The sequence below is a fragment of the Buteo buteo genome, chromosome 16, assembly GCF_964188355.1.
Source record: "Buteo buteo chromosome 16, bButBut1.hap1.1, whole genome shotgun sequence".
Lineage (NCBI taxonomy): Eukaryota > Metazoa > Chordata > Aves > Accipitriformes > Accipitridae > Buteo > Buteo buteo.
In genome coordinates this window covers 8,054,004-8,078,304 of record NC_134186.1, presented here as the reverse complement: position 1 = coordinate 8,078,304, position 24,301 = coordinate 8,054,004, and the positions used below count along the sequence as shown (strand labels likewise).

General features: G+C 47.8%; 1 protein-coding gene across 1 annotated transcript; it reads right to left on the bottom strand.

Moving 5' to 3' along the window:
* Positions 1-19,259: 19,259 nt before the first annotated feature.
* On the bottom strand, positions 19,260-21,483 carry CITED4 (Cbp/p300 interacting transactivator with Glu/Asp rich carboxy-terminal domain 4). Its single transcript, XM_075047037.1, has 2 exons — positions 21,410-21,483; positions 19,260-21,139 (listed from the first exon to the last, which is right to left on the bottom strand). The coding sequence occupies exon 2, from the start codon at positions 21,125-21,127 to the stop codon at positions 20,513-20,515; it is 615 nt and encodes a 204-aa protein (XP_074903138.1). The 5' UTR covers positions 21,128-21,139; positions 21,410-21,483; the 3' UTR covers positions 19,260-20,512.
* Between the last annotated feature and the right edge of the window lie 2,818 nt (positions 21,484-24,301).

The window sequence follows — 24,301 nt, the reverse complement described above, 5'->3', positions numbered from 1 at the left end:
ATCTTTCCATTATTATAGAGCTGTCAAAGACAATTACAGGATTTTTTTTCACGTAATACGACTTTAAATTGCATCGCAAAACATGACACGCATATACTGGCTCCTGGGGAAATGCCTTTTTCAAGACAGCAGAGCAATTTAATTTAAATAATCGGTTGCATAATTTGTTTGGTCAGATAACTAATTTTAATCAAACCAATGCTGTAAAATTAGCTTCTTCTTTCCTGATTTAATTTCAGCTTAAAATATATAATGAACTAAATTCTAGGTGCTTTTGTAATGGCACCACTGGAGGGAATAATAACTGATTTAAAAAATGATTGCAGTCAACTGTCCTGGTTTCAGCTGGGATAGAGTTAATTGTCTTCCTAGTAGCTGGTACAGTGCTACGTTTTTGAGTTCATATGAGAAGAATGTTGATAACACACTGATGTTTTCAGTTGTTGCTAAGAAATGTTTAGTCTAAAGTCAAGGATTTTTCAGCTTCTGATGCCCAGCTAGCAAGAAAGCTGGAGGGGCACAAGAAGTTGGGAGGGGACACAGTCAGGGCAGCTGACCCAAACTGGCCAACGGGGTATTCCATACCATGGGACGTCGCATCTAGTGTATGAACTGGGGGGGAGTGGGGGTGGGGGGATCACCGCTTGGGGACTAACTGGGCGTCAATCGGCGGGTGGTGAGCAATTGCACTGTGCATCACTTGCATATTCCAATCCCTTTATTATTACTATTGTCACTTTATTAGTGTTATCATTATTAGTGTCTTCTTTTCTGTTCTATTAAAATGTTCTTAACTCATGAGGTTTACTTTTTTTCCCAATTCTCTCCTCCATCCCACTGCGGGGTGGGGGGAAGTGAGTGAGCAGCTGTGTGGTGCTTAGTTGCTGGCTAGGGTTAAACTACGACATCAACAAACAAAAACATTTGCACTGGTCCTGAAGATAGTGCAGTGATATTCACCCTGCTGGTATAAATAGCCCCATTACTTGAAAATACAGCCTTTCAAGAAGAAAATTGTTTCACTGCTAACGATGCCTTCCAATAAATTAACAAAGTTATTGTGAAATTTATTACATAGGCAAGTCCATTTTTAAGGCTTTAGTCAAAGGCAAAATCCAATTGGTGACCAAAGAGTAGGTGTTCTCACTGGTTTCAGGTAGCAGGTGCTGACTGGGGGAGGTGGACATGTCAGCTCGCTGAAGCAATTCAGTTTTGATTTGGTCCAGTTTGGTATTTGATTTTGCATTTCAGTGTTTATTTGTTAGTGAAGCTGTTGGTGTGTCCATTTCTGTCTGATAAGCACAATAAAAATGAGGTATTTGATATAAAAAGTACAAATATTTCAATGTGGATTCACAGAGATTACAAAATAATCTCTTTAGCAATATCAGAATATAAACTAGGAGGAAAATAATTAGAAATATAAAAACTGTAGAACCTTTTTAAATGTTGAAAACAATTTACATTTTGAAATGATTAAAACATTTGTAATATTTTTACACAGTTTCTCCACTTACCTCTTTTTGTTCAGCTAGTAATGCAATGCTAGCTTTCAAATCAAGAGTAAAGAAATATGTTAACATCCATTTCTGTTACCTACTGCAGAAGCTATAGTATTTTAAAGAAAGTACATCCAATCTTGAAATAAAAAATCTGAGGTCATGCCCCGTAAGAAGTAAAGAAGTCAGTGTATGTATGATTAAAAGTAAGAGTGTAAACACTTCTTTGAGAAATGCCTGATACAATAACAAATTTCTAATTGCAGAAGTGTCCACAATAGGTCAAAGTTGTGGTAAATATAATGCAGGGCTATGGATGCAACCTGTATGTGCAATAGATATTTTTTCAGCTTTAAGCACATGAGCAGTTTGTTGAAGTCGGTTTGACCAATGATTTGTTTGAAAGGGCAGGTAGGCAAATACTTGCAGGTTCTGAACTGTTAAAATACTTGTTCACGTTCAACAAATCTGTGGTGAGCACAAATAGGCCTTGCTTATGACAAAGAAGGCAGGTGTTGGAGAGGGCACCAAAGGTAGCGTAGGCAATTCCCAGATTGACCCCATTTGTGACAGAAACTAATTTGAAGTAGAATGTAGTAAATTCCAATAAACAGTACTACAAATTTTAGTGACGCACCACTTTTTACTCTGTTTAAGAGTATTAACAAACTGGAACTTGCTTTTCAGCTTCAGAAGTATTGTAGGAGAAATAACCTTCATCCCTCTGAAATGATATTTTCCTAAGAAAGGCTTCGTAAAATAAATGGAAGTAAAGCCAACATATGGTGGTGTTGGCCTGTGGTAGAAAGTAATTTGTACTGCAAGTGGTCTCTTTTACATACACTAAATAAGCAAACCATTGTCAGAAGATGAAAATACACTTTAAAGAAAAGAAGCAGCACTTTAAAAGGGTTTTCTTTGTCTCTTGACAGAAGGTTACTGTGAAAATCCAGATCCCTGTCTTGGCTGCATTGGATTCATGGTTCCTGACGATCTAATGATGCTGCAGTTTTGCTGCAGCTGAGATGTACAGTATGTTCTCCTGGATGAACTGTTCTTCTGAAAGAGTGTCCATTTTAGTGTGGTGCATTTGCTGTGATAAAATCCCATACTCCTTCCCTTCCTTTGAAGAATAATGACACTCTCATCTGAGAGAATAAGAGATCTTTCTCTTTTGTTCTCTTTTGTCAGTGTCAGCTCTGAAGAGGTGACAGACAAACAGCCAGTCTCTTGAAGATGGACAAGCTTTATTGTGTAAATTTCTGGCCTGATAATTTACACATGATATTGTCTGGCTGAAAAGCGCCAGGATCTTCCCTAGATGCTTTTGTGCCCTGGGAGTTGTGGGTTTTTTTTGAAAACCAATAAAAATGTTAATTCAAAAAGAAGGGAATCTCTGGGTCATGAGATTTCATTGCACACATTGACTGACCCATGGGGGAGGAAGGGAGTGCAGCTCAAGCTTCATGATGCCAGCTATTTCCCACTCTGTATACATTCATCATCATCAGGCATAACTGTTTCATTGCAAAATCAATCCATGCTGTGTACCTGGAAATCCCAGCTCTAATTTTGTCCATCCCTGTGGAAAAAGTAAAGCTTGGTTATAAGAAAAAAGTTTACAGTGGTTTTAAGTTGGGGAATTTATTCAGTGTTTGAAGAACCAATTCTTCAAACGCAGAATTACCAGTATCTTCTTCTGCATACTTCTTCAGTGAAATAGGACCATCTACTGAGAAATGAAGCCTGTGGACCAAATGAGCAGTAAAAAGAAGAGGAATGACTCACAGACCACTGAGGTAGTCTCTCTGGTCTAAGGAAGCTTGTGGCATACACAATGCAGGGTGATGCATGTGTCCTCCACCAGTGCTCACTGCTGCCCTTTGGGGATTGCACCCGCACTGCATATCTGCCTACAGACTCAGCAGTGTGAGTTCATCTTCTAGATTTATCTAAAAAATCTCCAGCCCTCCAAGGAAGATTAATCCTTTCTCAGTGGTACATTTCTCCTGGACTGAAGGAACAATCCTTCCCCAAGAAACTGCTGTGGGGAACAATAGTGTGTGGCAGAGGGAGCATACACATGCAAGGAAGTATAGGCTGGATTCACACACAGCTATCTACACTGCATTCATTACCATAACAAAAGTCATGAGCTTGCATGCTGCTAGCATGAATTTAGGATCTTTCTTCTTCATAGGCTAAATCCAATCATGGAAGAAAACAACTAGCACGTCCAGAGTGCCTATAAAGCCTGTTCATGACAGTCTTCAAAGATCTTTCAAAGAACTTCACAAAGGTAAATCTGATTTGGAGTAATTCCTGGAGAGGGAAACAGGATCTGGAAAACATTTTGTCTGCTTGGTTGGATGCACTACAGGCCTGTCAGTCGAACGGAAGATTTGGAAGCACAGAGATGATACAGAGAAGGAAAATTACAAAGACAGCAGCACCATGGGTCATCACAATCAAGGTGATGCCTGGAAGCCAAGCAAGCTGCAGTTCTGTCTGCTGTTTTTGGTTTTGAGACCACAGATGTGCATAGGTGCAAAGTGGCATTCCTAGTTAACACAGCAATGTTTGGCAGGCAAGGAGGTGATGACAGAGTTGCCTGTCAGGATCAGTTCTGCTCTGGAGGTACTTTTCACATAATTGCTACTTCCTGCTTCTGGTCAGCAGTGGGAAGCAGCTCATTGCCGGGTGGAAGTGCTCTCTGGCTGGCAATGAGCAGATCATGGAGGCCCAATGTTTGGAGAGCCTGGAATCTGAGCAGTAAGGAAAAGTGTGGTTGGGAAGCCCTGGAAACCTCTTTAGGCATCATGCACTCATTCCTGCTTGGGTATGTTACCTAAGCATGACCTGTGTTTCTGCTATGTTTTCAAACGACATGCCACATCTGTACTGCTCTAAGTTGGAGGATCTTCCTGACCATGCTGGGGGAAAAGAGCAGAGCTGGAGCTCTGCAGGAGAGTTCCTCTCCAGGATCCCACACTTTGATGACTGGGATGCAGAGGACAGGACACTGGTGATAACATGTCTGACCATCTGGTCCATGTTGGCATAGAGGAGTTTCTACGTCAAGCCATGGCAGAGACCTGGCAGACTGCCTTCATTTTCTATAGTGCCTCAAAATCCTTGGAAAGTCTCTAGAGATAGAGCCTGGGAAGGAACTGACCTCTAGGCTGTGTGGACAAAACGGGATTGGGTTTGTCAGCAGAGCTATCTTGCTGCCTGTGTAGCAGACAGCATCCCATGCACTCAGCCAGGCCTTGCTTCCCCTCCACCAAACTCACCGTGTGGCTTGGCGAGACCTCCAGGTTCCTGCTGTGCTTACAGCAATAACCAGTCTTCACACCAGGCAGAAATGAAGATTGTTGGCTCTGATTTATTTCAGGAGAGGCTATGGCAGTGTTCATCAGGAAAGCAAAGGCTCTGAGAATCTGAGCATCCAAGAGGGTGAGAACCTCTTGGCATGCCCCCACTCCTCCGGAGAAACTGCTTGCTTACTGGGCATTTATTTGCCATTTTATTTTCTAGTGGCCAGGCAATATAATCAGAGACAGCCTGTATGCTGGTGGACTGGAGGGTGCTAAATGTCCTAAACAGTTTTAAAATAAGGCTATAGATGGCATCTGGCAGTGGTAAACCAGGGACAAGATGTGGATTTCCATAGCCGGCAAACCAGGAGCATCTGTATGACAATGATGTGATACAGCTGAGCCAGCACAAGGCAAAACCTTTTCTTACAAATCACAGCTCACTGTTAAAGTCAGTAAAGTTCCTCATACTGGAAAACCTTGCACAAACTGGACAATAGCACTCACTTCAGACAGGGAGATGTGGCATGCTTGAAGGCCCAGGGGAACATGTGGTCCTGGAGCTGAACAGCTGCATCTGCATACCACCAGTCCTGGAGCTGGGAAGCCAGTGGGCTGGAAAAATTTGGTCAGCCACAAGTTTCTTACCAAGAACAAGGTGATAATTGATAGAAAGTCAAAACAATTCATGTAATTGGCCTATGGAACTCACTGCTGTAGGAAGTCACTGAAGGATGCTTAGCAAAAGGATGGGATGACAATGAGAGTAAAAGATAATCCAGAGAGGCTTTCAGCAATTTTCAAAGGGCCACTGTGCTGCAGGCATCAAAGCACAGGCTCTCTAAAGATGTGTCTCATGGCAAATTGCTTCTGCTTCTGGCTGGAGCAGCTGGGTGTGGCTGCTCATCCAGGCAGCACAGTGGATTTGGCAGACCTCAGCCTAGGTGCAGTTGGACAGTTTCTGTGTATCTGCCCTGAGGACGAGGTCAGTAGGTATCAGTATTGCCAGGTGATGCAGGATTTTGGGAGTCTGTGGAGCTCAGTGCTATAGCCCACTTCTAGCGCATGGCCACAGAAGAAATTTTTGGAGAAGGATACTCCTGGGTACAGCAGCATGGGCTATCATGCACTTCATACCTGTGTTATGTGAGCAGAGGGACAATAATCACAAGGCTTTTATGAAATATGGACTCAGCATCGTTGAGCAGACAGGAAACTGGAATGGAGGGGAGATTAAATGATTTGTCTAAGACTGCACAGGAATTCTGTGGCAGAGCTAGACAGGAGAACTGTGCCACCTAAGTTCTGATTTAAACTTACTAAGAGACTGTCATTCTTTGACGATAGGTGCATGAATCCAGTCCTGTGCTGCTGTAGTGGCTGGGCCATGCTGCCACACCCTGGCATGTCCAGTGTCCCTGGATCTAGGGCACAGAAAGTATCTGAAGGCACTTGTAACTTCCTGGCCTGCTAAGCAGTTTAATGGGGGCTGTCCCCAATGCATGAAGTGCTGGTGCAGGAGCAGAGTCAATGGGCAGACCAGGATCAGCTTTGCTCCAATGAGGGTGGAGAGATAGGATGTGGGGATCTCATGGGGCAGAAAAGGAATTTTGCAGAAGAAGTTAAAGCAACAGAAATAGCTTTGGGGGAGATCCCCATAATGCTGATGTACTTACAGTATGTTCTGCTTCAGCAAGGAGGACTTCCAGGGTCCTGGCTCCTCGCTCTGATTTTTGAGGGTGCAAAATGTGAAGATGTTGCATCGTTACACACAGCCCAGGCATCCCTCTGTCTTCGGAAGAAACAGCGTGGCTGTGGGAAGGAAAGGGCCAGCACCAGCTTCTGAAAAATGACCCCAGTGGCGTGAAACCCAGGACCCTCCCAGCACCCAGTTCCCGCAGCGCTGTGGTGGGACTGTGCTGTGGTTCTCGCCCAGGGCCACCGGGGGGCAGCAGCGCCCCGTGGGAGTTCCTGGGGGGCCCTGGGTGCCAGGGGGCTGGGGACCCTTCTTGCCTTCGCTGGCTCTGTCAGGGTACCACGGCTGCTTCGCGGTGCCCGTGCCAGGGCGATGCGGTCACCATTGATGGCCCCTGAGCAATCAGCCCCCAGCACCTGGGTGTCCCCTCCTCATTTGGGGACAGCCATGCTGGGATGGGGAGGAAAGGCTTCTTGCACCACATCCCTACTCTCCTCTGCTTTACACTGGCTACTATGAAGAGCTGAGTTCAAGGCCCTGGTGTGGAAGTGCACCCAGCTATCTGTAGGGCTTTGTCCCACCTCCATCCCACAGATGGAAATACCTTCCTGTCCCACTTCCAACCCCTTTCCATTGGGCATCAAAATAGTCCTGGGTTCCCAGGGATGAAGACTAAAGGGAAAGTCAGGGTGTGCTTTTCAGAAAGTGCCAGGGTTCCAGAAACTGTCTCTACTAGACAGGTCTGAAAGCTACTTTGGCTTAAACTGAGTCCTTAAAGAAGTTCCTATGCGGTGCTGCTGGGCTGAGCTGCCCTGTGCTCAGAGCAGAAGCTGCAGGCTCTCTCCCTTTGCTCCTAGCTCTGTTGTTGCCAGTCCCACACTGACAGAAAATTCATGGATCTGTTTTTTCACCTAGTATACTATGTATTTTAGCCTGTGGTCCAGCTCAGGTGATTTGTGAAAGTGTGGTGAAGTCCCTTAATGAGAGGCCGTGCCCTCACACTGTGGGCACTATTCTAGCATGCTGTAGCCCCTCGTCGCTCTTCTGAGTTCCCGTGTAACCCAAGTCAGCAGTGCAGAAATAAGGGAAGTGATTGAACACCCTGCATTAACAAGTCTGCCTTCTGCCTTGTGGCCGTGAAAAACTGCAGCAAACATTTCTGTGCAGGACATGAAGCAGGGTCCCCTGCCTGCCTCCCTGCCAGGCCAAGGGGACTCCTGCCAGCTGCTGTGCCCTGAGTGCCTGAGCTTGCTGAGCACACGAAGGCAGATGCAGAGTTTGCATACTGAGAAGATAAGGAGGGCTTTTTTCAGCTCTGAAAGCTGTTTATTCTTTACAGCGTACTGACACCAGAACGGAAAGTGCCTTTTCCTGAAACTAGCTATTTATAAACAGCCTGCTGTGTCGAGCCTTCTCTTGCAGGGGGGCGGGGACTCTTGCAACTTTTCTTTCACTGCCTTGATTTCACCCAGAGATCCTTCAGAAAGGAACGAATAGAGCAGATCTTGCTGACCATCTGCTGGGGGCACACCACAGCACCAACAGCTTTTAATAACTCTTTGGAGTTGCCAAACTCCAGTGAGTATCTAATTCAGCCCTAAACACTTTGGCCGTGCAGTTGGTGCTGTTCACAGCCCTGGATTCTTGCAAACGCTTTGCAGGAGAAATTAGTCATTTGTGGCAGTCATGCCTTTAATGCATGAAACAGCTGTGCTTGTCCAAAGGGGATGATCCTTATGGTGTATGGGCAGAAACTGGCAGCAGTTTTAGCTGTATCTTTCCAAGCTGCTGAACAGTTCAGTGTTCACTGCACGCACACATTTGAGGTGGGATTTGTCTGCTCTGAGATGTCTAAAACATAGCCTCCAAGCCTTAACTAGCTTTCTTTCCCTGTCAAAGGAGAGAAATGAGCATCTTCAAATCCCATGTCCATGAAATGCCTTTCCTTGGATTTTACCTAGTTTAATTGTGTAGGGGTGCTGGACAACACTCTGCCTACCTCCCCCTGTCTTGCTCCAGCAGGCCACCGGCTCTGTGGGCAGTGCTGAGCTCCTCTTCCTCCAGGGACACTAAGATCCAATTTTGAACCCCACCAGAAACTCCAAGTAAGCTAGGTTTAATTACAAAAACTACTGCTTCTTCCCTGACCTAGCTGTGCCCCTTTTGCAAACAAGGTTTGCTCTTGGCACTGCTCACAGTACAGCACCCCAGTGTTAGTCAGCTTTTCCTACCTGTAGTGATGTGGTGGCTTTTGGTTGTGGCTCTTAGTAGCCTGGGATGGAAGACCAGTGTGCCTAGCAAAACAATACGCAGGGGTTCGGCTGAGAATGAAAGAAAGAAATAAAACCCTCTGTCCCCTTCTGATGTTTGTCTTGGTGCTGTTGGAGAAAGGAAGAGGTGTGCAGAGGGATTGGGAGAGGCTGGGGCAGACTAAGTAGCTCTCCAGCCATGCAGGGAGAGCCAGATTTCAGTGTGGCTCTGCACACCAGACACAGCTGAAGTAGTGAAGATGGACTGAGCATGGCTCAGAGCCAACAGAGTGGGAGAAGATCAGAAAACTGTTGAATCGAGGTCTCTTCACCCCCTTGATATTTCAGTGGTCATGAGCAGGTCATGGACTTTTGTAGCAGGCTGAACTTGCAGAATTCCCTGGAAATGTGAACTCAGGGATATTTCTGGCAAATCTGGAAAGGAAATAATCTTCCATCCGGAGGCTGCAGGATGCAACACAGTCCCCTGCATACTGAAAGGTCCTAATGCTTCAGAGCTGCACATACAACTGACAACAGGACTTGGCTGACTTGCCAAAACTTTTCTCAACTCACTACAATGCCCTGCAACCAACTGTCTTTTGTATTTACAGTTGAAACAGGAAAAGCAGGACTTGGTCCATACCTTGGTGTAGCAATTATGAAGCAACCTAACGGCAAACTGTAACCAGCATCTGAAAATCATGAGTGTTGCCATAAACAACGACATGCCCCAGAGGAGACCCTCAGCATTTGATTATTGCTGAGAGATGGGCCATAGAGTAACCTACTGTGCTATCTCAACAGCATTTTATCAAAGACTTGAGATGCAGATCCCCCCCTCTCTCCCCCTCCTTCAGGGCAAAGGCCTGGGAGGGAATCGGGCTGGGATCAGATGCTTGCAAAAGCAGTCACTTGCAAAGCTTTTACTATGGGCTTAGTCCTTTGTCTCTGGAATATCACTTGGATTTGGCAAAGAGCTGCTTTCCCTAATCCCCATTCATGCAGGCACATGTGGAAGCTCCTGGGAATCCCTGCTGCACTAGGGGCTCCGGTTCAGCAAAGTGGGACTACTCACCATGAGTACTCCACAGAGGCATCCTCCAGAGAACCCAGCCTGCGTGCCTGGCTCTGGGGAGTGATGCACAGCCCCTCTGCATTGCTTTTTTGACTGTGGTGTCCTTCCCCATGATCCAGAGACCTGAGAATACACAGAGCTGCTGACCCAAAAGAAAGATGAAACACTGAGTCAGCAAGCCAGCAGCTGGTGCTTTCAGAACCTCATCCATGTATCTGTATGCTGAGCCTTGGGCTGGCTCCTCTGGATCCACAGGGACATGCAGATGAGCTGTGGCAGGCTATAGCTGAGCTTCCCCCTGTCCCCATGGCATTGCTGCTCTGTGCCAAGACTGGTGGAGATGGTGCAGGAGAAGGGCACTCCACTTTGCCCCCAGTCCTGGGTGGCATGGGGCTACTTTCTGTGATGCATCAGAGACGTGTGTCAGCTCTTCCCCATGCCACACATGGACACAGCTCTTTACTGTGTATTGGTTCCTACCTGGGGAGCCCATGTTTTGCAAAGGGCCAAATCTGCCCTTTTGTGACTCCAGATTTCATTTGGCGCATCATTAATAACAAGGAGGTGAATTGTTACCTATTCCTATTTCTCACACTGTTTTCCTAGGACAGACCTGTTGCCTGGTTCTTTGCCCTGCTGCTGGTGTTGCAGGTTAAACCCAGCCATAGTGGCTTGCAGAGGCAGCCAGGAGGAGGAAAGGAAAAGAGCCGGTTGCTCTTTGAATGTGGTGTATCTAAGCACTGAGGTGTGTCTGCGTACAGGGAATTCCTCACACATGGCACCTCCATTGATGGCAGAGGTCAGGAAAAGGAGGAGAAAAGGACATCGTCAGGCTGCCACTGGGTGTATGTAACTGTGGCTGAAGAAGGATGCTCCTCGGTGTGCCTGATCTAAGATCAGAGACCTTTGTCCACTTCTAGCTTTCTTGCCTCTACCCAGTGCCATGGCAGTGCTGTGTAGGTCACAGCAGCCTTCACAGTCCAGTGCACCAGGCATCTATGGGTTTTTGCTCTAAATAAGAAAGAAGGGGGTCTAGAAACACCCTGGCCTGATTCTGCCATTTTCTGGAAAGCCCCAAGCCCTCCCTTCTAAAGATTTGACTCTTATGGAGGAAGCCAAGAAAGCCTCTAGCATCCTTTGCTACAGCCACAGATGTCTTATCCCACTGGTCTACCAGTGCTTAGCACATGTAGGATAGGGCTGCAACTGCAGCTCTTCTTCCTGCAGCTATCAACAAAGGACATGGAAGCAGTTCTCTCAGAAATCTCCCTAAGTTGGAAAAGAAGAGTCATTTCACCCAAGCTGTCATTCCAGGGCCAGCAGGTATATGTTTTTCATGCACATTTGTGCTGATGCCTGTTCACAAAGCTGCATTTTCTCCCAGCATCACAGCAGCCTGTACCCGAGTGAAGGACTCCTGCTTCTTTAGGCATCTTCTGAAGTTGCCTGCCAGCAGTTTCAGACTCAGACCTGGGATCAGACTTTCTCTCAAAGTTGGATCATTTGTTGTATCATTTTGCTGAAGTCCACAGAAGGACCTGGCTTGTCCCCTGAGATGCAGAACAGCTGCATCCTGTAGCTCTGGGAATGCTGTTATATCTTAAAGGCTACCTGTTGTCATCTACATATGGATGAATTTGCAATCATGTGGCATTAGCTTTGTGGAGAGGAGCTGTATGCATTGCAGTTATTTTTATCTCATGCCTTGTTTTGAATTTTCAGTAGAATTTACCTTCAAACCAACAGACTTTTTCCCTATAAGACTGATTTTTGACTGTTGATCTGAACCCTAGGCACACATTCTGGGGCTGCGGAAGCAGAGGAGGTGGTGAGCACCAGCAGTGGACTGGGAACACCCCAGCAACAATGCTACCCATTCCTTAGACTCTAACCCTGCTCCCTCTCCTCACTTGCAGGGAGCTGCCATGGTAAATCCCAGTTTTAAGCACACATTGGAGAATATGCATGATGGGTCAGAAAGCAAGCTCTGCCACAGAGGGGAAATATCTTACCTGATCCAGTGTATTCTGGGAAGAGAGTGACATTACAAAGTAAGATGGAGAAGGAGTTACTGCAGCAAATAACTTCTTAGTAGCAACGTCTATGGCTGGAGATGGGAATGTGCTGCAGGCCATTGTATTGGGCCAGATTTAGCCCCCTTGGTGCCTCTTGCTGGTTTGCAAAGCTCGCTGTGAACTGGGTTGGAACCTCACTGTGACACAATACTGCTGCTCAGCAAGTTTGGGTACAGATAAAGATATGAGACTTGTGAGCTGATCCGGAATAATTTGCAAAGGGAAAGTCAGGCCGGATTTGATGTGTTTCAACTGCCATGGCTCTCTGACAAGTGGCCCAAAGTTTGTGTGGCTTCACTTCTCATACTGACTTAGCAGCATCAGGAGTAGGACAGAGAGCACCTCTTGGCTCCTCCCTCGGAGCTTCTGAATCAGGGATGGAGCATGTGGGGATGTGGGACCAGGAACTTCCAATCCTCCTTTCTAACCTCAGCACCAAGCAGGAGGTAGCTGATATTCAGCGGTGCATGGACTACATGGCTAAAGTAGGACATGGCAAAAGAGGACTTCTGGAGCTGCTAAGAGTCTCAGAAACCGGTTTTGATCTATGCCTTGGAAAAGGTCATTGACTCTTCTTCTCTCATGCAGGTAACACCATGCATCTCAGAGATATCCTCATCAGCAGGTGCTTGTGACCTGAGGATTCGGAAGAGGGAACAACACAGATGTTTCTGGCATTCACATATACCAGGCTTAACTCTAGTTTCTGCTGTGAGCAATAAAAGCACCTGGTACATGGGGTGCCCTGCTTGGTCCCCTCGGGGAGAGGCTGGAATCCCACACCATGCCAAAGTGATTCTGTCCCATTGTGGCAGCTGTGAGGCTCTTTGCCATCTGTTTGCTGTTGGCTTCTTTTATCCAAACTGGTCTTTTTCCTTGACAGTGCAGTGAGGCAATGCTATTGTCAGGGAGCTCGTGCTAACAGCCTATAATCAAGGGTCTCAGTGCTGTCCAAAACAGTGTGTGATGGAGTTGGAGGTGGTGAGGTAATGCTTTCCTTGGGAGGCACCAGCCCCACAGCTGATACCTGCCTCTGCCTCTGTTGCCATATACCCTAGGAAGAGAGCTGGGACATGAGGAGGGACCTAATTGTAAGACAGGACTGGAGCTAATGTGCAGAGCATTCCATTAAACCCTACTGCAGATGCGGTGCCATTGTCTGTGTGAGGGGTGTCCTTAGCAGCCAGCTTGTCTTTTGAGGCAAGTGCTGTGATTTGGTTTGGGAACTGCGCAGGATGACATCAGGCACAGCCATAGTTTTATTTTTACAAGACATCAGTATTTAACTAGGAGCATTTACAGTGTGGCTAGAGGAAAGAACCACATCTGAGACAGTTTTCTTGTAGCCAAGAATAAGAAAGCTATTTGACCGAATATTTCTTAGTAATAGTGTTTTGGAGTTTGAGGATGAGGTAAATTGTAAAATCCCCTTTCTTCCTCACCCCTCTGGTAGTCTAGAGGACTCACAAGCAAAGTCAAGATGTCTGAAGAGCAAATTGTGTTCTTATCCTGGCTGTCTTCAGTAGGAACAAACTGCACCTAGAAATGTGCTGCAGAGAAGCAGAACAAAGCTTACTCCTGCTATTTTATGATCAAGAAAACTCAAACAGGTTTTTCTAAAGGGTTGAGGGAGAGGGATGCAGAAACTGTGAGCTCCCAAGATGAAGAGGCCTGACAGCATGGAGAAGAGGAACAGATGGGACTCTTCACTCCAAACTTCTGAGGTAAATGCAAACCCAGAGATACAGGGTTTAAAAGAATGATGAAGAAACAGAGCCCTAAAACTAAAATGAAATCCAGCCCTGAGCTCAAGAGAGTGTCACCCTGAACGTCACAGGTATGATTGCTTGTCCCTTGGATACATGTCATACGATGGAAGCCATCCCAGATCTTACAGGGAGAGCACTGTCTCCCAAAGCCAGTGTGGCCAGAGTGGAGGAGGGCAGGGAGGAAGGTTCATTGATGGGAGGCTCAGGGAGGAAACAGTATTGTACCACCTCATGAGCAGCAAAGAGGGAGGAATGTCTCATGGCAGGATGGCGTCAGTCTGTGCAAGTTGGCAGCTGTAGTGTGGATGGGAGAATGACTCTATCAAGGATGCCCCTGGGAGGTGTCTGAGGTGGTGGGAGAACCAAGGGATGGTACTGCGGTGCAGTTTTTAGGAACATGGGTATTTGGGCAACAGTCGCACTTGTATTTGAGATGTGGAGGTGGCCATCCACCATCTCCTAGTCCAAGAGTGCTCACAGGAGAGAGAACCCTGCCAGTACATGAAAAGGTGGCTACAAGTACAGTATTATTCCTTGGGAGAGATATCTGGAGTCCCTGCAGATCTCTGAAAAATAGAGAGCCAGCCAGCCAGCAAACAACTGGAAAGGGAGAAATTAGGAAAGAAATGAGAGCAGTGCAGCACTGAAACAAGGGTCCAGAGAAATCCCATCCTCTGAAGTTTTCAAAATTTGGCTGGATAAGGCCCTGAGCAGCCTGTCCTACCTTTGAATGCAGTCCTGCTTGGAGCAGGAGATTGGACTGAGTGGCCTCCACAGGTCCCTTCCAGTCTAAATCTTTCCGTGGTTCTGTGATGAATGTTTGAAATATAGAATAACCAGACTTAATTATAGCATTGGAGAACTCCATGACACATATATGGCTTAAACCAGTGCTGTTCCCTTCCCCATCCCATAAAGCCAGAGACAGGACAGAAGAAGGTGATCACAACGATCTACAACACAAAGTGATTCTTGAATGGGGAGAGACTCAGGAGGGAACATCACAGGAGTTATAAAATCATTACTGGTGTGGAGAAGGTGGCCAAGATATGATTGGGAATTAGGGGACACTCAACAAAGTGAGTAGGTGGCAGGTTTAAAATGAAGAGGAGCTTACAGAGCTTAAGCTTCTTATGAAGAGTTTGATTACATCTTCATAACTCCCTTCTGGATTTCACTGGCACAAGATTTTGCTGACGTAAAATGTACCTATGAATTAAAAAGTGATTGCAGGTATAGGCTGGGTAGGTCCATAGCAGGGTATTTAACCTGGTAAAAACGTAACCAGAACTCCTTGGACTACTACTTTCTGAAAGTTGTGAAGGAGCATCGTGAGAAGGACCATGTACAATCACTTGATTTCCCAAATTTCCTCCCAGACTACCCAATCCCAAAGAGCAGGTAGGGCTAGATAGGCTTTTGGCTTGACTTTCCCTGGCAGTTCTCACTTGATGTTCTCAATCCCTTTGGCTGCAAATGGGACTTTGTCTCTTTTTGGCAGTGTTATTCTGGCTCATGCCCAGATTTCCAGTTATAGTCAGTGAGAGCAGGTACACATGCAGATGGGTAACCCCCGGGCTTGGTCAAACCACAGGTTCCTGGGGTGCACAGCACTGCCTCAGCCTGTGGCTGACGGCAGTGCCTAGGGCAGAGGGGATGCTGGCCCACTTGCTGTGGTCCTTCCCAGGTTCACTCTCCAGCACTGATCTGTGGCTCAAAGACTTCCTGAATCAAAGACTTTCTGACTCAGAAACAGGATCTTTTTATTAGAGTGGATTTTTTTCCCTGGGTCTTTTGCCTATCTGCTCTTCAAAGCCATGTACCTCAGCACCTATTACATCCTGTGGCATAAGAGGTGTCTGGGGTCAGGCCAAAAGACCTGACAGATAGTTTCATATCCTGCCTCCAAACATTGTCCTCAGTAGATGCCTTCAGCAGAACATTTGCACAAGGCAAGCAAGCATGATACTGCATGGTTGGCCAGTTTTCCAGCCCTTAACTCTCTGTTGCTCTTGCAGCCTCCTAAGCCAGACATAATTTTTCTGTGCTTACAGACCCTTGATGGATTTCTCTTCCAGGAACTTGTCTGGACATCCCTCAAACCCTCAGCAACCTCACATATCCACATCATCTTGTGGAGGAGAGTCCCACAGCTCAACCATTCATTGTAGAAAACCCCACCTCCTTAATTTGCTTTGAACCTGCAACTTGCCAGTCTCCTTTGATGCCTTATTGCTTGCATGGGAAGAAGACTGAACAACTGCATCCTTTCTCAAATACTTTCTGAAGAGTTGTGGTTAGTGGGGCCTCAGACAGAGATTGCCCTTCTCTGAACCTTTTCAATTTCCACCCCATCCTCTCTGAGCCAGGAAGATGGCAGGACAAGGACAGCACTCAGTGTGCAAGGTGGAAGTGAACCACGCAGACATACAGTGTCCTACAGCAATGGCCTCTGCTGTATTCTCTGGTCTACTCTTAGCAGTTCATAACAGTCAACTGGCTTTTTAGTCACACAGAAGAGTTCATGTACCCCCACCTCCCATGCTGTCAGAAAGAGCTTCACTGTTTAAGCTACATGTTGCATGCAGAGATACCTCTGTTCACTTGCGTTTGAACCTGGCCCCTGCCACCTAAATTTGCAGAGATCAGCAGATATCTCCCATTACACCTGGGGAAAATAATTCCCTAGTCACCTTCCCCTTTCACTTTATTTTATAAACCTCTGTTACCCAGCCTTCTTGTTGACTGAGAAGTCCCAGTCTATTTTGTGGCTTCTTTTGAGAAACATTACTCTGCCTCAATTGTTTCCTCTTTCTCTACAGTTTCTCTAGTTTTATGTTATCATTTTTCTGATGAACAGACCAGAATTTTGGACAGTTCGCTGGTGTGGGCAGTGGACAGGATGCAGCTGAATTTTGTATTGATACCGTAGGGCATTCACTGTTTAATTCCACTTTCTATTCCTCTCCTAATGATTTCTAACCTTCCCTTTGCTTGTCTGTCTCCTCCTGAACAGCAAGCCAAGATTTTTCACAGGAACATTCACTGTAATGCTAAGATATTTTCTGAGTGGCTGTAGCTAGTTTAGAGCCCAGCACTGTGTGTGAAGTCAAGAAAGATCAACCCTACATATATAATTTCATATTTAACAGTCATTGCTCATCTTATTGCCTAGTCACTCACTATTGCCAGATCCTTCACCAGCTCTCTGCACTGGACTTTCATCTTTGCTACTCTGAATCACCAAGCACTATCAGCAAACTTCATCACCTTGAGAGCACATGTGGTGAAAGACAGCTATGTAGAGAAATGCCTTGTCTTTCTGTACTTTCACACTCACATGCTCCCAGAGGCTGCCTCAACACCTGGTCTTCACAAGAACAGCTACAAAAACTATTTGGAGTATAACTGAGGATCTAGCCTAGGTGTAGGTACAGGGTAGTTGTGTCCTAGTTATCCCATCTGGACTAGGCAGTGGGGTTGGAGAACCCTTCCTCTTCCCCAACACACAAAACAGACTCCTGGTATCTCAGAGGAGAAGTGCTTCCCAGCAGTTGTCTGTAAACACAAACTCTCCACGTGAGCAGTTCACTTATGTCCGCAAAGCTCCCACACTGATTGTCACTGTCATTCAGCAACTGTCTGCAGTGCTCTGCAGTGCCTGTCAGCCCCTACAGATACCAGTGCTTTGGAGCATCACCCTGCTGCCCTCCTGCCTGTTGCTGGATTAAAAGGTCAGTGTCAGCTAGATGGGAAAAGCAGAGCTCAACCCTGTTACATTTTTGGTGATCTTGATGACTTTGAGAAACTTGTCTGCAGACCGAGGTAGGTGGGTCGCCCCATTGTGCCACCTGGCACCTCTGCTCACTGCGTGGTGCCAGCCACTCTGCCAGGGGACCCGGACAGGCAGGCTGCACCGTAAAGCTGAGTGGAGAGGGAGAACTAGAGCCGTCCAAGCTGCAGCTCATACTGCTGTAGCAGGTCCTGTGTGCCTGATGCAAGGCATACTAAGCAGGCAGCACGAAGAATGGTGGTCCAAACTGCACCTAAACCAAGAAGGCATTATTAAGGAGGTGATCACTGGACTCATCCAGTCTAACCCAGCCAGAAACAATAGGCCTGTAGCAGAAATCATAAGTGTTTTTGGCCTGACTTATCTAGGAAATCATAGAGGTTGACCACAATTAGCAGTATCTTTTGGGCAAATAAAGAGGTAACACACCCAAGGAGTTAATTCCTGCTCTGAAGTCTGCATTTGTATGAAAGCTGACATTGAAATAATCTCAACTGAGCCTGCTAGGACAGACTCCCAAGAAAATCCTGACTGGGAACCACCCAGTCACTCCACATCTCTGGTAATATCAACTCTCCTGCTCTGAGTTAAATCAACAGCCCCTTTCCTGGTGTACTGAACAGCCCTCAAAGAGGATGTACAGACATGTTCCTCTGTCCAGTTTGCATCAAATACCAAGTGCTTCTTACAGGGAAATGTGTTCCTGTTCCTTGGAAACCTCTGCAGAAATTGCTGAAGTTGACAGTCCTGCATCTGTGGGCTGGACATAGCTCCCCACTTGTAGCTGGGACACTGTAGGCCACAATGGTGTGTCACACAGTCTGCATCCCCCCCAACCACAACTGACAGCCTAGAACATGCCTGTTTATTTTGGGGTTCAGCTACTTTTACTCTGAGGAATAAATCCAGTTGCTAACTCTTTGTTGCTTACCTACAACCTGCTGAACAAGTCATCTGCTATTCCACAGATGCACAGAGAAGACAAAGCTCTTCTGGGTCTCAGACAGCCCAGGCAGGGCTCTCCCACCTGCAACACAACCCTGCCATTTACTTTTTGACCAGCTCTCCAGATTGCACAGGCACGACTACCAAAAGAACAGAACAGGACAGGACAGAAATTTAACAATTCCTCTTGATCTGTGCAAGGAACAAGGCCAGGGGTCACTGACAGGCAATCCAAAGAGCGGTCAAAGTGATCCAGCCACTCCAATACCAGCATCCACAGCCCCACTGCTACAGGGTAGGGCAGGAAAGGGATACATGGGAATATTCCTGAACTCTGCAAACGGACTGGCTGGGAACCCTTTAAAAAGAAAAAACTAAGCTCTGGAAGAGTAGGAGATCACAGGCTGTCTTGATTTTTAGAGCCTTTGTGGTGTAGAAAACTGTATCAGAGAGCTCCTAGCAGAGCTGCAACCCAGCTGTTGGAGCTGCACTTGATATGAAAGAAGTGTAAGGAGTCACCACCCACTTGTCTGAGTGCCTTGGGTCAGCCAGCAGCAGGGCTGCAAGCAACAGCAGCCACTTTGAAACAAGGCAGCACCATCCACGTTAGGAATTTGCCCTCAGTACAGAAAAGGAGCATCTCATCCTCCCAGCCACTGGATTGACTTAGTCCAACGATTAAACTAGAAATATACTCCTTACAACTTCAGTGTCAGGTGGGGGACACTAGTGACTGGATCCACAGCCCACCAACGGGAGCGAAGAAAACAGTTGTCCCCAGTGCTCGACACCACACTGCACCTGGGCCAGAGACAAGCACTGAACAAATGCACACTGGAGATATTTCAGCTTTTATTTGCAAATTCATCTGTACATTCTCACTTAGTTGTCGAGTGACAGCTGCCAGGAGCTGTCAGCAGCAGGGGGCAGCAGCAACTAGGAGTTAACAGGAGCTTTGCACAGTGCCTGGAAACAAGAGACAGCAGAGGAAACAAAACCCCACTAGCTTTTACATTTAACCTTTTCCGAGTAAGGGAATTAGAAATCGAGTCATCTTTATCACATTCAGAAAGGTGTTGGATTTACAGTCCTATGCGTTCAGCACAAAGATCTCAGGTTGAAGTGACTATCTGCAGAGCAGCTTGAAAGCTATCCCAGGCTTTCTTTTTTTGAAGCCAGCATCTTAAAGCTGCAGTACTCTCCATGCATCCTTCCCAGCAGTCCCAAAGCCAAATAACAAAAGAACTCCTTGCAAATAAATAATCATAGGAAAATAAATAAGATTAGATCTGGAATATACAGTTACATGGTCTTTATTTGGTTTCAGAGGTGGAAAAAAGTGGAGCTAGACTGCAGCTTTAAGCCTTATGCCTGAATCAACGTCAAATGCTTTGTAGATTTTACAGTTGATTAGCTGTACAGGTCAGAGATCCGAAGTTTCACAGAGATGAACATTTAGGCACATACGCACACCCTTCCCCAAGGCATACTTTATTTTGCTCAGCCAGTTAGAAAAAAGCCTGCTGGAGGGGAAGTGCCCCCTTTCTGAGCTGAACAGACAAGACTGAAGACCTATTTACTGTCACAGTAAAAAGTCCCAACAAATATCTAACCCCACCCATGTTTGCAAGGGGAAACTGGTTCAAACCATGCACCAGGGAGACAATCCTCTCTCAGGGGATCCTTTAACTTCACTGGCACCACAGAATCCTTGAGCAATCCAGCTACTGGCAGTGCTGCCAGCTGCCCATTGCTTCCTGCGCTCAAAGCCTAGTTGTTGAAAGTCCTAAGTCCATTATTTCTACTTAAGCCAGAAATCCTGTTAATGCCATTTAGAGGCAGCTCTACAGCAAGAGCTCTTGATCTGCTCTCTGTTTGGGGTACACACCCCCTCCCCAGGAACTTCCACACAGGAAAACCACACAGAAGAGAAAAGCAATCCATTGCAAGCCAGTGTCCGATGATTGTCTCTTTGGGGAGGTTAGGAATCCAGGACAGGGCAAAGCAGGGGAAGGGAGGAGGATGGCAGGTGGAGAAGGAATTTAGAAACAAACTCAAAACACCAAGACACAAGGAGGAGCTCAAAGCCCCTCAACAGCTGATGGCACTGGGTTGCTGTTTGCTAACAAAGTCTGAAATGAAGTCGAACTCGTTCTGTCCCAAGAATAGCTCTGGCAGCTCCTGAATCCGGTCCAACCCCAGTTCCAGGACAAGAGATGTCAAGACCTCCTCGTCTATGAGATCAGTGTCCATAACGTTCAAGGTCAGCGCTGGTGAGGGCATGTGCTGCATGCCTGGGTGCTGGCTTGGCCCCACTCTGTACTGCTGGGCACCAGCTCCCATGGGCCCGTTGCTCATACCCAGTGGGTGACCCTGGTACTGGGTGTTGAGTTTTTGTAGGTGCATGCTAGCCATTAGCTGCTGGGTGCCCACCGGCCCCATGTACTGCTGCTGCTGACTTGGGCCATTGAACATCATCGCATTCTGCATCTGGTGGTGGCCCATCTGTCCGCTGAGGTTGGGTCTTGGCCTCATTGCACCATCCATGCCAGCCCCTCCGTAGGGCATCATCTGACTGGCGGCAGGCAGTGTCCTCAGCACATGCTGCCCGTGCTGCGGGGGTCCCTGCAGCCCACTCACCCCCATGCGGTAGCTCTGCAGCCCGGTGCCACCGTGGCTCATGGACATCATCATGTGCTCAGCCATGGCTCCAGGCCCCTGCAAGGCGACACACGGCTCAGGGCAAGGCTTCCGGGAACAGCACCGCTTCCCGCTCCCGTCCGAGCCGGCTCCGACCGAGGATCCCGGAGAACCCCCCACCTTCGCCCCGCGAGGAAGGCACCGCGCTGCACCCTCCGTGGGAGTCGAGCCGCTGTCCGCCCGCCCACCGCTGGCGGACAAAGCTCAGCGCGGCGCGCACCGCGGCGCCCCTGCACACCGCCCCGCGGCCGCCCCGGGGAGCCGGGCTCTGCCCGCGCGGGTACGCACCGATCCGGGGCTCCGGCGGGCAGCAGGTCCGCGCACCAGCAGCGCCGCCCTGGCTCGGCTCGGCTCGGCTTGCCTTACCGTATACGGGGCGCCGCGCTCCCGGCAGTTATAGGGACGCGGGCAGGGGCGGGCCGCCCGGCCCGGCCCCCCGCCGCCCATTGGAGCGCGGCCCGCCGCTGCCCGGCCCTGCCGGTGCTGCCCGGCCCCCGACGGGGCGGGCGGGAGGCACAATGGCTCGGCTGCTTCCCCGGCCGGTCGGCTCGCTCCCGGCACGGAACGGAACGGAACGGAACGGCTGCTGGTGGGCCTCTCCGAGCCGTGCCCGCAACACGCCCCCTGGTCGCGACACGCCTCGTTGTCACGACACAGCCCACCTTGAGGGGGACTGGCTGCCTCCAGCACGTAGGGCACCGATTTTGGCAAATCCCCACTGTCAGGGCTTTGGGATTGAGCGCTCTCCTCTTGGATCCGAGGTGCAAGACACCTTGGGCAGGCTGGGGAGGAAAGGAATGGATGGCATCCAGGGCGCCCAGCCCAGTGCCCCCAGTTTCCCGCCGATACCCACACTGGGAGTGAGGAGCCCCCCAATGCACACTGTGTTCCTGAACAGGGTGCCAAGGTCCAGCCATGCTGTCTGGTGTTACCGTCCCCACAGATGGTGCATGCACCATCCTGTTTTTCCATGTCAGCATCAACAACAGCAAGGGGCATGGAGGGCGTTGGGAAAAAGGGATAGTGTCCACAGTGTGCTGGGCTGGGGATCCCTCAGTGTGGTATGGGCACCACAATTCCTCCAGGGATACTCAGCTGCAGAAAACTTGGGTCATCCCTGTTCAATATCCCACTTAGGTGCCTTGGGGTAAGGATTGGACCTGGGGTGACTGGGGAACCTCAGGCAGATCATTTCTGCTCCCAGCCCATGCATGGTGGGAATGGTGATGTGTTCATGTGAAGCACTAATTTTGAACTGTATTTGCTTGCGTTGTATTCACTCCGCTTCCTGAGCAGGGACCCTGTCTGCCTCTGATAGTGCAAACGGCATAAGATCAGCTCTCTGGAGAGGGTCACCGCTCCAGTGCCTTCCTCTCCCCCACTGTCACTCTGACCAAGCCTTTCTACCTGATCACACGGCTGGCTGGGGTGCAGGTTCCCGCTGTGGGGGTTGTGCTAAACTTCATACTGAAGGATGTGCACACAGACCTTTGTCAAGTGCTTCCAGGGCTACTGCACACTGGTCCCTGTCAGCATGTGCCCTGGCACAGCAGGGTGCTGACTGTTACGAGAAGGGTCCTTGCTTGATGGCAGTTCTGATTGCAGGGTCAGCAATGGGATGCTACCACATAGCGAGAACTTACCAGCCAAGGTGACTGAGGTTAGTTAGTGGCATCAACTAGCTGGTTGGTTACTCTGCCAGCAGCACCCTCCCAGCAAAGATGCGCTGACATTCTCAACAGAGCTGGTAGCAAGGTGAATGTTACAAGCAGAGATTTGCTGCCACAACTCTGTCTGCAGCAGTGTCTTTCACCTCTGAGTTGAGTTTTGGCTCACAGGGTCCCAGTGCAACCCTCATGCTCACCCACTGAGTTATGCCAGCCAAATTATTTTACCATGGGCCTAGACTACAGAAGCACTGGTGCTCTCTATAGGATGTGGTGCTTTCCAGTAGCATATGAAAGCACAGTGGTGATTTTTCCCCTTTATTTTTTGTTTTGAAGGAACCCAGAGACTTCTTTTTCAAAGATACTAGTGTTGCATGGCTACCTACTTGTAAGGCAAGTGATGGTAAAGTTAAACTTGCTTCCCCAACTTCATTCTATTTTTGTGTGCTCTCCTGTGCAGCTTTTAACTACAGCATTACAAATAATGGCTCTGGTAATAACAGATCTTTTCTGGAGACTTGGAGCAGTTTTTTTAATGAAATTTTATGTGTTCTGCTTATTCATTTTGCTCACTGACCCTGTTGAGCAGAACGAAGTGCTAACAAAGTGTTTCAAATGTTGCTGAAGAAGTTATTTGTTGCAAACTGTATTAAGAAATGAGGTCTAAGTACATACTATCAGCAAGGAACTGAAGTTAGGCAGCACAGGCATCTTGGGTGAGTACCTAACCACACAGTACTGACCTGAAGGGTTACTTATATGGAATATCTCTATATCAAAACACCTTAAACCAGCAGGTCAGAGCTGATAATGCCCAGAAGCCATCAGCTTCCAGATGCAAGCAACCAGGAATGGAAAGTGTCTTCTCTTACCTGAACAGAGCACAGGGCCATTAACCTTCAGGACATTCTGGGAGTTGCTCTTATTTGTGCCACCTTCTGCCTTGTTAAGTGGCTGGGATGGGTTTCAGGTGTTGTTGGTGAGCCTCTAACTGATGAATCAGTTGGTTAATTGTTTCATGTAATTACGTAATGATTGTTTTTTAACTCTAGAGATTTTGACAAATGCATTTTTTAGTGCTAATAAACACATGCTCACATACATATACCTGCCTGCCTGAGAGTTCACATGCAGATGCACACCCAGGTGAGGAACAAATACAAGGGGAGTGTCTGCCCTCATCTTTGCAAATGCATCCAGCCATAAAAATCTCTCTCACTGGGAGGAGAGGTGTGGCGTGTAGCACAAGTCCTGGTCAGGGGCAGGAATTCTTGGACAGGTGGGAAGGGGCTCTCCACAGCCATTTGCATTACAGAAGACCCCAAGGGTGGTAAATGGCCCATCATTTTGGAAACAAATTGGCAGACGAGAAAGCACACTTGCTGAACACAAGTGTGAAAGTCCCCTCCATCTCTAAACTGACTTATGTCCCTTCTCCTTTGGGAAGGGTAAGACAGATCAGCAGCTTATCCAGTTTGAAAATAATTTGACCAGAAATGGAGCTATGTTGGCT

Excerpts from the sequence above, each read along its gene's own strand:
- CITED4 (XM_075047037.1), bottom strand. The coding sequence starts at position 21,127 with ATGGCTGAGCACATGATGATGTCCATGAGCCACGGTGGCACCGGGCTG.